This window comes from Panthera pardus, unplaced genomic scaffold (genome assembly GCF_024362965.1).
Source record: "Panthera pardus isolate Hobbes unplaced genomic scaffold, ASM2436296v1 HiC_scaffold_3, whole genome shotgun sequence".
Taxonomy (NCBI): Eukaryota; Metazoa; Chordata; class Mammalia; order Carnivora; family Felidae; genus Panthera; species Panthera pardus.
In genome coordinates, this window is record NW_026526876.1 from 53593257 (window position 1) to 53610588 (window position 17332).

The window sequence follows — 17332 nt, forward strand, 5'->3', positions numbered from 1 at the left end:
TGCAGAAAGGAAACAAATCAGGTTTTAATTAAGGATACAGGCACCTCACATTGATCTCGTAGTAAAAAAGTCTTGAGAGTGAACTGACAAGGCACATCCTGGGACACTCCCCTCCTGCCACAGGAAGGAGAGCTGCCTGGGATAGAAGAGAAGGGGGTTTGGAATAAAGGTTGGGCCCATGAGGATTGTGTGAGGTGGTTTCAAGTCCGTATGTCAGGCTCAGGCTCCTGAACAGCCAAAAAATTGGTGAGGCTCAGGTAGGAATCTGGGGGAAGTGAGGGAAGGGGGCCAGTTTTCCCCTGTAGGGGAGCTACACTCACCAATTGGCAGGTCTTACAGGCCTCTAAGGCACAGGTGTGTGTGTGTGTGTGTGTGTGTGTATATGTGTGTGTGCGCGCGCGCGCGTCCATCCCATACTCCAGATGCAGGATGAGGAGCAGTTGGAGGGGATTACGTGGGGCCCCAGACTCTGGGAAAGTGGAGGTAGGCAGAAGGTGAAGAAATTTAAGCTACTTACTTCCAAAACATCCCTCAAAAAAATCCAAAAGGGGTTAGTGTGATAAAGATCCAGAGGGATTGGGCATAAGCCTAGCTCAGAACCAATCTGTTGGGCACTTCAAGGCTCAGAAATACAGTTTCTTTGCCAGACCTTGGCCGGGGCCACCTGCGATTAAGTTGTGGGAGTTGAATTACGTAGGAGTGTCAGGACGGTGAGTGCTCAGAGATTGTGGCCTTCAGAGAAGGGACCCCAAAGGCCTGACCCCAATATCCTATCCCCTCTGCCACCAGCACCAGCACCTCTGAGTCCACTGGCCACGTCACCAGGCTGCTTGGTCTCTGGGAACACGGCAGTGGCAGCAAAGCGCCCTTGGTTCACAACTGCAGGGTCAGTCCTTCAAGCTGCTCCCAGAAACACTGGTTGTTTAGGTCAAGGCCTTCAGCTCCAAGCTCAGCACTCAATCCTGCCTGGGACGGCTGTCAGAACCCGTGTGTGCTGCCTGAAGCCTTAAAGAAAATAAAGACGGTGGCATCAAGATGCAGGAGGGCCAGATGCCTGGCCGGCAAGGCCTGGGAAGGGCCGTCAGCAGTGTGGTTTTCCGTATCAGAGCAGAATCTGGTGTCTGTCTCAGAGAGAGGTTCCTCCCCAGCCCGGCCTGGGAGAATCCTGGCTGAAGGCAGGCTGGTTTGCGCATAAGGCGTTTGGCCCCGAGGAAGAGAGCGCTTCAACACTGTCAGCACAAGGCGCCAGCCCTGCACTCCAGACTCTGCCCCAGCCTTCGTGGCGGGCGCAGGGCCTGGGCCATTTATGCTGGGTCCCTGGGTGCTAGTTCAGTTGGTCATACCCTGGTTTCTTTCTGTATAAGCAGAAGTGCTGAATGAAGAAGATAATATCGAAGAAGATGGAGAAGACGCCGAGTCCAAACTTGGTTGGGTCTCCAAAGATCAGTGTCCACTGGTCTGTTAATAGCCACAGGGGACAGAGTTTGGCTTTAAGTTGGCAGCTCCTGAAGCAGCTGGAGCATATGGGGCTGTGGGGGTGGGGGGTCCTCATCTGCCCAGGAAACCACAAATCCTCCAGCTGCCAAGGCCCCTAGGTAAGTCTCACCTTGGGTGTTGGGATTGGCTTGGATTCCCAGGCTGAAGGACTGGGGGTCAGATGGAGGGGTGTCCCAGGAAGCCTGGCCCCCACCCTGTGCCTCCAGCCCGCTGAACGGGCAGGAAGCCTGCTGGCTGACTCACCATTGTTGTAGGACTGGAGGAACATCTGGAGGAGGCTGAAGCTGCCCCCGGTGAAGTCCAGAAGCACGTTACCAATGCTCCAGCCCTCGGTGCTTTTGTAGTAAAAGTTCATGTAGGCCTGAGTCAGACACATGGGCAGACATAAGGTCGGCAGTGAGGGGGCTGAGTGGCTGCCTCATGCACCTTGTGACCGCCACTCTAAACAAGAGCAGCTCTAATTCCTCCCACTCATGTGCTTGGGCCTCAGCTCCAAAGAACACAGTGACCTTTGGGCTCTGACAATCTCTGCCAGCAGAGGAAGCAGTATGGGCGGGTCCAGGGGGTCTCATCTGGGTGCACGGCCAACAGCCCTCCTCCTCCCATCCCTGCACCTAGCAACTGCAAAGGAGTGGGGGATGTTGCTTCTCCATAGTCTTCATCCTTTCCTGTTCTGTGACAAAACCCTGCCCTGGTTTTCTAGCAACTGATTTTTCTTCTCATCTCCATTGAAGGGTCTTCCTAAACTCAGCCTGGACTTCATGTTGTGCTTATCAACATAGGCTAGGAGTCTGATTGTCTGGTCTGGTACCCCAGCTCCACCCCGGGAAGGAGGTTATCTCGGGAGAGTTACTGGAGTTCTCTTAACCTCAGTTTTCCCCATCGGTAGAGTGGACTGGACTTCCACCACAGCTCTGGCTGGGCTCTGGGGACTCCGCTTCCTAGGTCTAGTGGGTGGGTCTACGTGGACATCCCCCCACTTCCTGCCGCCGCTGCCCCACATCCTTCCTCCAACACCAGAACCCTCTGGACTTCTCTGACTGGGGCAACCTCCCTATCATCCAAGAGGGAGGGCATGGCCCCTGTGGTGGTCTTCTCTCAGCCAGCCACCTGTGAGTTCCCCTTTGTCCTCTCCCACCCTCTTTTATGCTTGCGGCCACCTCTCCAGTTTTGGGACAATTCCAAGCGTCTCCAGGTGGGGCTCCTGCCTCCTAGACTGACCAGGCCCAAGCCTTCCCACACTCAGGAACTGTGGCCCCGGTTCCCTCAAGACCTATCCCCCTCAACTGCGAAGCCTTCTTCCCCAGCCCCCTAGGGCCCTCTTAGTTTCAACACTGCTCAGCCAGCAAGGTCTCCTTGCTGCCACCCCCCCCCTCCCCAAATGCCCCCTCCTCTCTCATCCACACAGTTAAGTCCTGCTCATCCTTAAGGCTCTTGATCTGTTTCCGTGCCCTCCAGAGGATGGACCTTGACTCTGGCAAAATGCTATCCTTCCTGAGCTCAGGAAATACAAGCCTCTCTGCACCAGGGAGACTGAAAAGGGGGCTTTTGCACTGGAAATGGGGTAGGTTAAAGGAGGCCCTAGATTCAGGGGTGGAGCCCACCATTAGCAGCTATTTCACACCTTCCCCTGTCCTGGGCCATTGGGCTATGGGGCAAGATGTGTTTGACTCTAGGTCTCTGCATCTGAACAGGCCTTAGTACTTGAGGGAGCATGCTGAAGGCCCCTAAAGTGGACCCTGGATGAGACCTCTGAGGAAGGCATCTCTGGATGGGAGATGGAGGTCAGAGGTCGCAGCCCCGGGCCACTTCCTCTCACTTAATCTTTTCCAAGTATCCGGCTGCTGCTCTTCAGGGTCATCAGTTGTGCTAACAGGGGGCGAGAGTAGGGGGCAGACGAAGTCATTAGGAAAGACTGGGATGGCGAGAGAAGTGACCTGCACAACCTGACTCTCAGAGTGGAGCATGAGCTCAGAGAAGTCTCCACTGACTTCCTCAGGCGATTCCTGGCTCCAGGGAGGAGCAGCAGTACTTACGGCCGGCTTTCTGCCTGGCCCTGCTCTGGCTGCGCTCGTGGCTTCCACTGCAACCTTCCATTCATGCCTCCTCACCCTGGCTACGGGCTGCCCCGTGGGAGGACCTGGGGTCTGTATCTCATCCCTCTCACTCTAATGGCCATGTGCAAAGTAAGGAGGGCCCTGGAGGTACCTGTGGAAAATACTTGACCAGCGTCACCGCGAGCTTGATGTAGGAGAAGCAGAAGAGAAACCGCAGCCACGTGGTTACCCCGACTGCAGCCAAAATCATGGTGATGAGCACAAAGAGCCACGAGAGCACCAGGAAGCTGATGGCAGGCCAGGACACGTGCTGGCTGCCTCGCTGAGGATGATGGAGAGAGGGAAGGGAAGGGGATAGGTGGTGGGGGTTGAGAGTCCAGTGCCAAGCACACCACTGTCGCTATCAGGATCTCTAGTTCAGTCATTCTTGGACTTTCCAGAGCCCGTTTGCTTCTTGTTCCCACACTGCAGAACGGGTACCTCTCAGAGGCCACCAAGGGCTGGGAACGTGGCCCCCAACACACTGGAGGCCTGGTGCCCCATTCCAGCCCAGACTTGTTCCATGATCCAGGTGGAGCCTGATCATCTCTGGAATCTATCCCTCACCCCTACCTTTCCCCAAAGCAGGTCTCCTTCACCAGGCTTCACAGAAAGGTAACCTAGAAGGTCCGTGACAGTGGGAACCAAGCAGTCCCCGGCTGACCTTGCATGTGCAAAGGGAACTCCCTGAAGGAAACACTGCACCCACAGGGAAGTGAGAGAAGACGTGCAGGTCAGTGATCCCCTGAAAACCGGCCTTATGGTGCCTTCTTTGCTGAGGCACTCAACAGCCCCCAGCAGTGCAGCGGAGGCCATTCTCCTCAGCCTGGCACTCCAGACCCTTGGACCCCTCAGGAGCCTGCTCCCCTCACCGGGACCCTGAACCCCAGCCACAAACATCTGGTCATAGTTCCTCTCACTGCCCCCTGGCCTTCAGAGTTCTGTCCTCCCACTGGGGCCGCCCCACCACCACGGCAACATCACTTATACTATGGACCACAACTCAGAGCCACTTCCTTGACGCCCTCCCCCTCCTCTCTGGTTGTGTCAGGGCCTCCATGAGCTGCCCGTGTCCTCCCGTCCTACTCAACTCTCAACCCGCTGGGTCATCACTGCCTCTGTGTCTCTCACCCCACACCTGGGGGTCCTGAGGGCTTGGGCTCATGGGTGTTCCCTGTGTCCAGCATGGGGCCGGGCCTCTTATCTCGGCCCCAGTAAGCAGATGCCGAGTTTCTGTGTCTTCTATAAAATAGGAGGTATGGGTGGCGGCTGGTGGTGGTGGGTGTTGGCACCTGAGGTGGGGTGGGCACCAGCTCATCTCTCACCTCGTACAGGAAGCACTGCACGATGATAACCAGGGTGAGGGCAACTGCGTGCAGGCTGAAGAAGACGTCGTTACTATCCACGGGGTTCACTCCATTGGGGTACTTGAGGAAAAACTGCTCCTGTTTGAGGGGTTGGGAGAAGCCTGGGGGTGAGGTGCAGCCAAGCTACCAAACAACCGGGGCCAAGCTGCAGTGGGCATTACCTTGATGTAGGGCACCCAGAAGAGGCCAATGTTGAACACACTGTAGGCCACGAAGCCTGTCAGGTTCAGCGCCACGAAGTCAAAGCTTAGACCAATGACACTGGCATGGGAGCGACAAAGAGACAAAGCAGGGTAAAAGGTGAGACTGGAAAGATGGGAGGGGACAGAGCTCCCAACACATGGGGAGGAGGGCCCAGCTCTCCCAAGGAGAGCACTGTCCTCAGGCCCCTTTGCACACCGCAATCGATGCCACACTATCCCACCCTCTTGGGAACCAGTGTCCTCCCTCCTTCCCCTGTCTCTGCCTCCATAAGTCCTGGCCCGGAGGGAAGTCTGGAGGCCTCCTTCAGAGAGAAAGCATCTCCGTCCCTGGCTCCCAGCTTAGCAGCCCTATGAGGCCCATGTGGCTGGGGTAACTGCAGGACAGCTTGGGTCCTTGCTATGCAAAGACACAACTCCAGGCCCACTTTGTCTTTAAAGTCAGGGTGGGGTCGCTTAACCTCCAAGGCTGAAGGACCCAGCTCTAGCACTGCAGCAGGACTTGACACTAATTCCTGCAGGGCTGGATGGACCAAGAACCGCAGATGTGGTGGACTCCTCCCTCCCAGCACATTCTCTGCTTCCCTGAGAAGCCCCAATTCGTTGCTTTCACAGGGAGGGGCTGAACTGGGCCACAGACCAAATGCCTAGCACTGCAAGTCCTGCCACAGGCTCTTAGAGCTTTCATACTGGACAACTTTCTAGAAAGGGCAGGAAGAGAGAAGAGCCGAGGAAGAAAGTCTGAACCCATGCTGCCTACAGCCTCGCTGGGATGCCTCCCATCTTACCAGCCCCAAGTGACTGCAAGTAAAGCTCAGTGAGTTGGTTACCTTTTCCGCCTCCAGTTGGTGATCACCTGAGGGTAGAAGGAAATGGACCAGGCCACAAAGTAAATCCAGCCAATCACCTGGTTTATGATGCTAACGATATTGCTGTGGACGACCAAGAAGCGGATCCTCGGGCTAGAAAGAATTTGGGGATGAGCGGAGGCTGGGCTCGAAGGAAGCCCCCATGTGCCCAACGATGCCCGCCTCCCATCTCATCATTTAAGCCTATGTGGGCTGAGGCCAGCCTACCCGGTCTGGTTGGAATGGTTTCCGTGCAGATAAGCAGTAAGTTGTCCAACATTTTGAGACGTCACTTGAAAAGAGGAATCTGTCACGCCGGGAGGCACCACAACCTGTTAGGAAAACTGAATTCGATCCAGTGCTACATAGTTATTGGGACCTGAGTGTCCAGCTCCAGGCTCCACTCTAGGAAATAGTGGGACGGATCACACACAGTTCGGACCTTCCAAGAGCTTACTAACAAAAGGGAGAAACATTGGACCAACTACCCCTCCCCCAAGAACCCCCTCCCCCCACCTGTGTGTTAGACTTTCTGAGCAGAACAATAGCCCTGCCCTCAGGCCTCAACTCCCAGGGAAGGTGGGACAGCTCTCCTCTCACTAACCATGTGATCTCAGGCAAGTTATTCAACCTCAGTTTGCTCACCTGTACAAGTGGATAACAGAAGTGTCTACCTTTCAGGGTTGCTATGAATGACATAAAGTCCATAAATACTATGTCTGTTATTACTTCTACTTCTGCTATTATGGAAGGCTCCTCAATATCCACAAACAACATCTGCCCCACGCCCAGTGCGGCTGCCAAGTGACAAAACAGAAGAGGTACAATCAACAGACACTTGTCAGGGAGAACATTCCCACCCTCATTTCTGATAAACATTTTATGTTTATCAAAAGTTCTCTCCAAGAAAGAGAGAGGCTTGCCTGCAACATCTGATCTCCCAGTCATTTCCTTGGATACTCTCAAATCCCCCGAATGTGGCAGGGAGCAGGATGATACCTTTGCTGACCCAAACTGTCTCCCCCTCTTTGCTCCTTGGGTAATGCTCTGGGCCCCACACCTCCACCCATATCACAGGCGTTGTGAGGATGCAGTCATTAGAATTCAGTGGCTTCTTTATGAGGACCCTGGAAGGACTTTATGTTTTTAGCATTAGAAATCAGGGGGCTTTGGCGGAACAAATAAAATGGTATGAGCAGCTGCCGCAAAGCCCAGAGTCTAATTCATGGCCCACCTCTTGCAAGCCACGTCCTCATGATGCATACTACTTTTGGCTATTTTTTTCTTATTCTTAACAGGTTTTCTTGGCAATGTTGTTTGTATATTTGTAAGTGGGCCACTACGTCCCTTCAGGAACTAGGAAGGAAGAAAACTGGTCAACTGGAAATCAACTGGTACAGGGCAGAAGGAAATCATAACTACCACTTTTTTTTTTTTTTTTTAATTAATAAACTTTATTTTTAAGAGCAGTTTTAGGTCCACAAAATTTACCACTATCTTTCACTCTGTGCTTTTTTTCTGCATGCCAGGTACAATCCTAGACATTTTATACTCGCTATGGCTTTTAATCCTCATAACCCTTGTCAAGCAGACATTATTAACCTTATGTCTACAAGTGAGGAATCTGTGATGTGCTGGGTGGGGTACCTTGTCCAAGGCTCATAGGTCAGGCCCCTAGTTCTAACCAGTAGTTTCCAAAGGCAGGAGACAGGACTGGCTAGAGTTGGATGGGAGGGGCCATATAGGTTGGCTCCTGGAAAGTGGGTTGGTACTCATATGGATCACTCTAAAACTGGATTTGACTCCCACCATTGATTTTTTTTTTTATTTATCTTTTTTTTATTTTTTTTAATTTTTTTTTTTAATTTTTTTTTTTCAACGTTTTTTATTTATTTTTGGGACAGAGAGAGACAGAGCATGAACGGGGGAGGGGCAGAGAGAGAGGGAGACACAGAATCGGAAACAGGCTCCAGGCTCCGAGCCATCAGCCCAGAGCCCGACGCGGGGCTCGAACTCACGGACCGCGAGATCGTGACCTGGCTGAAGTCGGACGCTTAACCGACTGCGCCACCCAGGCGCCCCGATTTTTTTTTTTTTTAATTATAGTTGACATACAATGTTATCCACCATTAACATTTTTATGAAAGTGAATTATAACATATGTGCAGAAAAGTTTACACATCACAGCTTGATGAAATAATATCCACAAACCAAGATCAAGCACTCGGGTCAAGAAATGGAACACTTCCAGCATTCAGAAGCCCTATTCGGCTCTTTTCCAGTCACACCTAAGCCCCAAGGGGAAACCACTATGCTGACCAACACCACAGATTTGCCTTGACTGGGTGTGCACTTTATGCACAAAGAAGCATACAGTCTACTTTACTGTGTCAGGCTTCTTTTGCTTAAAATGATGTTTGACTTTCACGGATTTCGAAAAGATGATACTTTTACTTAGCAGTCTGACCTGAAACTAGGCGATCAATGTCATTCCTCAGAGTCTAAATTTGATCTGTGGATCACGCCAGACGTCAGCTGGGTGCCACAACCTGCTGTAAGAACCACCAGGCTTTTCTTACCCTGCAGCAGGCTTCATACCCCAGGGCAGGAGGAAGTGGTGAGAAGTGGCTCAGTCTAATGAGGCGTGGTGCTCACCAAAGGGTGAGAGGGGACTCCCTTCCCACACAAGGCCCTTCTGGGTTGACAGGCTTTATCTGATCTCATGCTTTAGTGCCGTTTTCTTGCCAGGGGCCTCAGAGCCAACTTGCAGCCCATTTCTACAACCACACAGGGCCTGTGACATGCCTCAGAGTTATCCCTGCATTTATTTTGTCTTTTTTTTTAAACCACTGTTTATTCTCTACATTATTCTCCCCTATTGGTATTTTTTACTTAGTCAATTTGTAATTGGCTCAAATGTTGGTAAGGTAGAAGCAGTGTGTATATTAACATATAAATGCATAAGGGCTATGAATCGTGATCATTAGACAGCATTTGGCACTGATTTTTGGAAATAACACTCAACCAATGGAATCTCAGAATAATGCTTTGCAAACTTCAGTGTGGACCTAAATAATCTGGGGATCTTGCTCATACGCAGGTTTTGAATCAGTAGGTCTAGGATGGGGCCCATGATTCTGCATTTCTAAAAGGTTTTCAAGAAGGGACAATAGTATTGGTCCACCAATACCCTCTAAGTAGCACAATTTTAGAAAATCATCATATGAATTTCTTCTACGTTCCCAGGACCATTTTTGCCTCAAATTTCTTACCATCACTTTCCTAATTCCATCTATGTGGCATAAAATGCCCATCGTCAAAGAGACCAACAAAGCCAAAATCAGAGATTTCGAGAATGATGGAACAGGGGCGGCCCACAGTATAAAAACAAGGTGGCCTATTTCTACAGGTACGCACTTAAAGACTATTTTGTTACCCAGCAGTTCTCCACCCATCAGTTAAAATTCATTACTTACTTCATCAGGGAGCTCAAGGATAGTAACATTTTTTGAACGAAATGTGATTTGAAAAGTGATCACCAAAGTTGCATTTAACGGATGCCTGTGGAGGACAAGAGTCTGATTACTACTGAGAAGCCGGACACTGTGAGATCTCAACCAACCCTCTCGATTTCACATAGGCCTGTCACTTCTCAAGCAATTAGCATTAAATGTGCTATGTGCTAGGTCCTGAGTCTCAGACAGGTGGGGTCCTTGCTCCTTAGGAGCTTTCTATCTGTATTAGGAGACAAGAAGCCCATGGGGGCCAGGTGAGACCCTGAGAAGGTGGGGAACTGGCTGTGACTGCCAGAGGCCAACAGGACCATGCCATTTGCTCTGGTGGAGAAGGCTTCCAAGGACTCAATTGTGAGCAGGGATAGGTGTGTCCCTAGAAAGCCATGAGATGTGTCTGATGGGAGTAGTCGGTGGTGTCCTCAAGTGTGGATGTACAGGCCTGGAGTTAATTTGGAAGGCTATGGAATGCCACTCAAGGATTCTGGAGAGGGACGATGTGGTGAGGGGATGGCCTGTCAGATTTATAAGGTATCCACATAGAGAGGTGGCAGGAATTGGGACGGAATGCAGGTCTGTTAGGGAGCCTTGCTACCAAAGCTTTGGTCTGAGATCAGACTGCCCAGGAGAGGTAAAGAAAAGGCAGAAGGGCAAAGAGTAAAGGACAGGGTTCTAGACCTTCATCCTGGGGAATCCTCCTGGCTGGGAGGCAAGAGTAGAGAGAAGCAGTGAAGAATATGGAAGAGGAGGCAGGCTCTCTGGCAGTCTGTACTCAGCCAGCACCTCACCCCTAAACCAGCAAAGGTCAGCAAGGAACACTCTCAGACAAGGCTAAGCATGAGGGTTGCCATGAATGGGATTCACCCAGTATGTTCACTTCTGCTTTCAGGAGGGATCTCAGAAGTGTTGGTGAGCAGCTCAGCAACTTGCCCCCTGATCTTCAGGGCTGTCATCAAATGCTCAGAGCCTTGGGAAGGACCACCCTGAGGTCTGACATCAACTGCTGGTCACTTAAGGACATCTCTCAGAAGGGGAAAAGGTTCACGTCTCTATGGAGAATCCCCCTTCCTCCTCTTCTGACCAGAAACAAGGATTCAGCGGCTGGTGGGGAAAGACTCTAGGACCTCAATCTGCAGACCACCTGCTATCGCCTCTCTTTCTCTGGCTTGTCTTTTGGTTTTTGTTTTTAAAATTTTATTTTTTCAAGAGAGAAGGGACTTGATAATACCATATAGAATACCATATAGCATATCCACTGACCCTTCTCTGGCTTGTCTTTTTCTAATTTTTATTTTGAATGTTTACTTATTTTTGGGTGGTGAGGACAGAGCATGAGCAGGGGAGGGGCAGAGAGACAGGGAGACACACAATCCGAAGCAAGCTCCAGGCTCTGAGCTGTCAGCATAAAGCCCGATGTGGGGTTTGAACTTGTGAACTGGGAGATCACGACCTGAGCCTAAGTTGGACGCTTAACTGACTGAGCCACCCAGGCACCCCATAGTTTGTCTTAAAGTGAAGAGGCAAAGGCATCACACTTGAAATATGAATGGAGCCAGGGGTCAGCTCTGACCCAGCCACAGGGTGAATGAACTCAGCTGATGGTAGAGTTGAGCCCGGGAACTTACTGAAGGGTGATGCTGATGTTGGCCGAACTTCCATTTTCCAGCTTCACAGTGGGAGGAACAGTGAGATCGACTGTCGACTCTGGAAGGGCCCAAACCAATGACAAGCCATCAGGTCAGAGAACTCAGGCCCACAAGAAAAAGCTGAGACAAGGATCCCTGACATCTGAACTCATGAGCGCTGACTCACGGCAACCCCCATGTTCTAGGAGAAGATGTGGACGTCCTGGGGGGCATAAGTGATGGACCTGGAAACCTGAGCCTTCATTACATTCTTTTCCCTCTGACACCAGAGAGACAGAGGCAGACACAGGCCTGAGCAGGAAACAGTGTAGCTTCCTCTTTCCCACACCAAGAAGCTCTGGGGCTGAGTTACCCAGAGATAGGAGCCCCAAAAACTGTCACGCAGGAATTCAAGGATCGATCCGGGACTGGAAAATGTGGACTTGAACCACCTCTTCAGATGGGAAAGCACAGGGGTCTCCTCTGTTCATGGAGCTAAAATGGCCCTGTAGAACTGCTCCAGCCCCTTCCTGTACTCTCAGAGACACACAGGGCTCAGCTATCCTGTTTCTAAAGAACCCCTTTGGGCTCCATACTAACTTAGCTAAACCCATTCACTGATCCCCTTCCTGAGGCTGACTCTGGGGGCTGGAGAATGGTGAACACCACAGTCTCACATAGGGATTTCTTCTTGGCATTAAGGTGTTGATGCAGGATAAAGTAGACAAATAGGCCTTGGGAGTGAGGGCGGAAGCAGGTTGGGAAGGCCAAATACCCTAGAGCAACCTGGCTATAGAACCAGAGTGAGCCAGCCTCTCCCCGACCTCTTCCAGTGTTCTTTGGGCAGCCCACACTCACACCCCACCCCTACTCCCAGGTGTGCTCAAAGCCCCAGGCACCTGTCCACCTCACCTCCCTTACCTCGAGGCCTTCACGGTTATGCAAGGGCTAAGGAGTGGTCACTAATCTAGACTGGGCAGGAAAGGGAGTCCACAGGGGAAAGAAGGAGCTCAACTTGATTAAAGAGGGAGCAGCTGTAGGCAGCCCCAGGTTTCTCTCTCCCCACTCCCCTCTGGGCAGAAGATGAGGAACTGAGATCTGAGATTTTTAGGTGTTCAGATTGGAAGGGAACATAAAAGTTCCCTAATTTAACCTCCACTGTCTGATCCCATTTTTCATGACTCCTACCTGGAAGGTGCTCTTCCTCTGCCTGAACATCTCTAGGAATAGTAACCTCATCTCCTGCAAAGGAATTGGCTAGCCTGGAACTTGTACTCCCGGGCCTGGCTCTGCTGCCTGGGGCCCCTGAGGGGCCCACATTAGCCCTGCACACATGAATGCAGACCCAGGCTCTGTCACCTGCATCTGCAAGCCTCCAAGCTGAGACTCCCACAGTCTGAGGTCTCTAGTTCCATGCTCTCAGTACAGCTGCCTGGCTGACTGCCGCTGAGTAGGTCTGTCCCCATGCTGGCCCTTTCAGAGGCCAAGCTTCTCAGAGCTGAGTAAGATGATCCCTCCCTTAAGTGTAGCCTCAGGGCCTGGAGGCGGCTTTGGCAACTCTGCCCCTTTTCCACACTCTGATGTCAACGCGAAGCTTTGTTCTGGGCTTGTTCTGGGCTTGCACAGCTGGGGGTGGGGTGGAGCGGGGTGGGGCAGTAGTGTGTAAGTCCCTGATGTTACTTTCTGTCTAGAGTTGAGGGCCACACTAGACAAGCAAAACCACTGACGAGACAGTGCCCAGGACAGGGATACTGAAAGTGAGGCCAGGCAGCTACCCACACCTCTGGGTCCACCCATAAGCTCTGGTGCCCTAGGGTTCTGCTGGGCTGTGGTCAGGGTGAGTGAGAGATCAACATGCCTTTGCTCATCCACAGTCTTTGCATTTTAAAAGAGGAGGCTGTGAACTCTCATAGAACCACATCAGGGAATGTTTACTCTCCCCTCACTTAGAGCGAGGGAAGACAGTGGCACTTAGCAGCTGACAGACTGGGCTCTGAAGTCACACGGTTCATCCTGGCTTTGTCACGTCCTCGCTGTGTGACAATGGGTAAGGTTCTGAGCCTCTATGGGTCTGTCTTTCCTCACCCATAAAATGGGGAGAATGGCACTACATGTAACACTGGTGTTTGCGACCCACCCTCCACATGGCCTGAGTGCTAAATAATTGCTGGTGACCATTCTCGTCATCATTTAAACACTGCAGAGCATTTTTAAGCCCAAGATGGAAGGCAGTTACAAAGCAGGCATCATATCCAGGGAAAGCATATTTTACAGTTTGCCCTGGAGGAAGAGTCTCTGGACACATCAGAATTACCAAATAAGTCTTAATGAAACCACCCCAAGTTTCCCCTGAGAAAAACCTGGGTTTTTTTTTTTTAAGAAATACTTGTTGGCACCGCCCACTGTGCTCCCCACCCCACCCACTCTGCTAACACTGTTAACCCATTCTCTAATTATTGTAACAGTGAGAGGTGGGTATTCTCATTTCCAATTCAGATATAAGGAAACTGAGAATCCCAAGAGGGAGTGTCTTGCCCACACGGCTCAGTGATGGAGGCAGGATTCAAACCCAAGTTTCAAGCCCAGGTTCTTGCCACTAGGTTGTAGTACCTCAAGATTCCACCCGGAGAAGTCAGACACCACAAACTCTGAAGGCCAATCATCTCATCCAGTCCTGGACGACCGACGCCCAAAGTAAAGAGCAGACAGGCAAGGCAGAATGAGGTCAGAAACCCAATTTCACTCACTTGATTTTATGGTGGCTTCCACCATTCTTTTTCAATGAGATTCAGGAAAGGAGGTGAAGTAATAAAATGGAGCAGGGATACTAGGCAGGTTCCACCTTTGCTGTTTTCTAGCTCTGTGACTTTGGGGAAGACTTTTACCCCCTCCTGGGCCTAAGTTTCCCCTCTGTTTAATTGAGATGGTGGTGGCTGGATATGCTCTTCTCTCCTAAGGCTTTATCTAAAGCCTGCTAATGCGGGTGTGACATACACTTCAGCCTTTTAGGCCCCGAGAATATGATCCCACAGGTCTGGGGCGGGATTCTGGAATCCGTATTGAGGAACACCAGGATGGTGCAATCTTCCCTTTCTTGGAAATTGTTTATCCACAAGGTGTGACTGCAAAGTAACATGACTGATTGTTTAATAAACCTGGAAGAGCCTTCAAGAGGCCAGATAACTGTAATGGTACAGCCACTGTGTACGGTTGGGAAGCCTCTGCAGGATTTGTATTGCTTGTATAAGGTTCATTTGAAATTGTTAGGGATTTGAAGATATCCCTTAAATAGCCTTGCTATTGTCCCTTGACGATAGCCAAGCTGATGATCAAAATAACTGGCCTGCCATCTTAGGAGTGCTAAACACTTTCTTTTCTTTTCATGAAGGAATCTCAGCAATGTTTCAGGCAGTAGGAGAACTGACAGAATGATGCAGCCCTCTAAGGGCCCTGCTCTGAAGATCAAGCTTCACAAAGATGCACAAACCCTAAGGCATCTTTCGACGACCAGCCTGCGTTCTGTGAGGCCCTACCCCTTCCTGGGCTGCGGCACCCTGTTCCTCGGTTCCTAAGAGAAGGTCTTTTCATCTTACCAGGGGATGCCAGGCAGACTCCTCAGGTATCTGAACCTGAGAGAAGAACCAGGTACAAAAAGGTGGCCACCTCATTTGCTTCTGCGCATCTCCCAGGACCCACATAATTCCTCTGTGAGGTCTACAGGGCAAGAAGTTGTCGGAGTTCCACAGTTTGACTTTGGTGACATGGAAAAGTAACAGGGACCCTGTGAAAAAGGCCAATTATCTTGGAACCGTCTGGCTCCCTGTCAAACTCCTGGACTCCAGACCTGGGTCTGCTCCATCACCGAGTGGTCGTTTGGCCACGGGCAGGCAGGCGCATGCAGTCTGGACAATCCTAAGCCACTGGCTACAAACAGGTCAGGCCACTTACTCTATAGCACCATCTCCCTCTTTACAAAGAGGCCCATTTCTAAACTTACCACATTTCTCTATGAACTTCAGGGGAAGAAGGATAGAAATCATCAGCCAACTGTTTATCATGTTCTTCAATTTCAAAGAACTAGGAAAAAGAACACACAGCAAGAGAAGTTCAGGTTAAAGTTGGAGCAGCTCAGCAACAAGTGGACAATATGCCATTTGGAACCATGGCATAGACAGTTCATAAAGGACTTTCACCTCACACCTGTGACCTCATGGGCTTTGTATCACCAGCTTAGAGGAGGAGACTCTAGGGTGAGTGGGTGTGAGGAGACTTAGTTTTGTTTGATATGTGGGGAAATGGGCTCAGAGAGGCTAAGCGTGTTGTGTAAGGTTCCACTCTGAGGAAGTAGACAAACACTGAATTTTTCCCCTCTTCAACTGCTTCTCGCAACCTAGTTAACGAAAAGAAAGAATGCACTCTTCCCGGTTGAGGGTCCTTTTTTTCAAAAAGTTATTCACACTGTAGTCAGATATTTGACTTTGCGAACCTAAAACCCTTAAGGAAATTAATTTCATTCCCCGTCCGGAGACAAAAGCCTAAGGGGCTAATGCCACCAACTGACATTTGGTTAAGTCCCTCCAGGACTAGCAGGGATCACTCATGATGGGGAGCCAGTGAGGGACAAGGCCCTGATTAGCCCAGGAGAAACTCACTGGTGAAGCGAGGGAGATGCACTGCATAATACCCATAATCCCCGACGCACAGCAGGTGAACCATGTGTCAAGATGGGGCAGGTCAGCATGGATATCTGTAACTTGGTCTATACATGTTGCCTTGGCACACAGAGCCCAGGCCTTCCCACTTGACAGCCTCTGGGGATCCCTGTGGGGACAGCTAGGAGAGGTCTGTGTGGAAACATCCCTTTGGTTTCAGTTTTCCCAAAAGGCCTCAAGGAGCCTCCTGATACACCCCTCCCTTCAAATAAGTCTTCCTCACTGCTCCAGCCTGCCTGACTTCTGCTTGTCCTTGCCTCCTCCAGGGGCCTCTCTGCCTGATGCAGCTCCCTTTGACTGTTAGGTCTTATCTCCGGAGCTTTTCCCCTTGCTGGCACTGACCTCCTCTCTCTAGCCTTCTCTGGAGGCCTCGCCTTTGGCATCCCTGTGCCCTCTACCACCCACTTTCTGTACTGTGACCTGTAGGGAATTGCTCTCCTGTGTCTGGAATGACCATGCATCTCCCATTCACTCTTGCCACTCTCTGCTCCTCACACCTGCCTGTGTCCTCAAGTTCAGGATTAAGAATGTCCCTCAGGGTAGAGTCTAGATTTTCCTCTGGAAATCAGATACAAATCAGGCCTAACCAACTCTTCTCTCATCCTGCAGGAATGGAATGTGGGCTGAAAAACTCAAATATTTGGTTAGCAAAGGTCTCCCAGGCTCAGAGGCTGAGATACCTTGGAGGAAAGACATCAGGACAGATAGACATTAAGAGGTAAGTCGATTAAAATGTGAGAAAAAGGTCAGATTCATAGCTACACACTAAAACTATGTCTTGTGAATGCTGCAAGGTAGAAATGGAGAATTTCATGACAATGGGCTCAGTCAGGCATGCCCCTCTTCCTGTGTTAAGGTCTATCTTCCAGGCCTCACTCAGATACCACTTTAAGAGGTCTCTCACTCCCAAACCATCCATTCCAGAAGAAACCTGTGGCTAGGGGTCTCCAACTCCTGTCAGGTATCTGATTTAGTCCTGTCAACTGTTTTATAACCTGGAATTTCTTGCGTCTCCTCTTGAAGAATACAGAAAGTGGCAAGGAACGTGTACCCTACAGACAGACTGCACAGGTTTGAACCTGAGCTCCCCACTTATTAGCCGTATTACTTTGGGGTGCTATTTAACCTCCTCAAGTTTCAATTTCCTAATGTAAAACAGGGACAGTGAGACTACATCATACGACTTTTAAAGGAAATGAAAAGTAAAGCATGGCTTGTGGCCTTCCAAAGAGCCACAGTTCACAAACAGAGTTAATTCGTGGTATTAAAATTTCATGGTGGTGGGGACGGTCTGATTAGGAAAAAAGACTGAGAAACAAAGTTGTAAAATGATTACTGCTGTTGCCTAGGGCGCCTAGAAAGCTCTCATAAAGCATAGGTGTTACTTTTTCTCAATTCTGTTGAAAAGGCAGGGCCCAGTCATTTGTCATCCTTTCCTCCAGCCTGAAAGCCCCGGAATGCAGGGCAGGGTCTCA

The 17332-nt window shown here is 50.6% G+C and overlaps 1 protein-coding gene across 2 annotated transcripts in view; it reads right to left on the bottom strand.

Annotated features, from left to right (window-relative positions):
* The window catches only part of CTNS (cystinosin, lysosomal cystine transporter), an 18105-nt gene continuing 773 nt past the window's right edge, over window positions 1–17332 (bottom strand). Inside the window, exons 2-12 of one of the 2 annotated variants that reach the window (XM_019429536.2) lie at window positions 15143–15222; window positions 11146–11224; window positions 9485–9569; window positions 6237–6340; window positions 5991–6122; window positions 5122–5221; window positions 4919–5038; window positions 3706–3876; window positions 1741–1858; window positions 1344–1458; window positions 1–1005 (exon numbers count right to left, since the gene is read on the bottom strand). In XM_019429536.2, coding sequence (XP_019285081.1) covers window positions 957–1005; window positions 1344–1458; window positions 1741–1858; window positions 3706–3876; window positions 4919–5038; window positions 5122–5221; window positions 5991–6122; window positions 6237–6340; window positions 9485–9569; window positions 11146–11224; window positions 15143–15203 — 1134 coding nt within the window. In that variant the 5' untranslated portion in view covers window positions 15204–15222 and the 3' untranslated portion in view covers window positions 1–956. The remainder of the gene's footprint in view (window positions 1006–1343; window positions 1459–1740; window positions 1859–3705; window positions 3877–4918; window positions 5039–5121; window positions 5222–5990; window positions 6123–6236; window positions 6341–9484; window positions 9570–11145; window positions 11225–15142; window positions 15223–17332) is intronic. The other variant, XM_019429538.2, reaches the window with a different exon arrangement.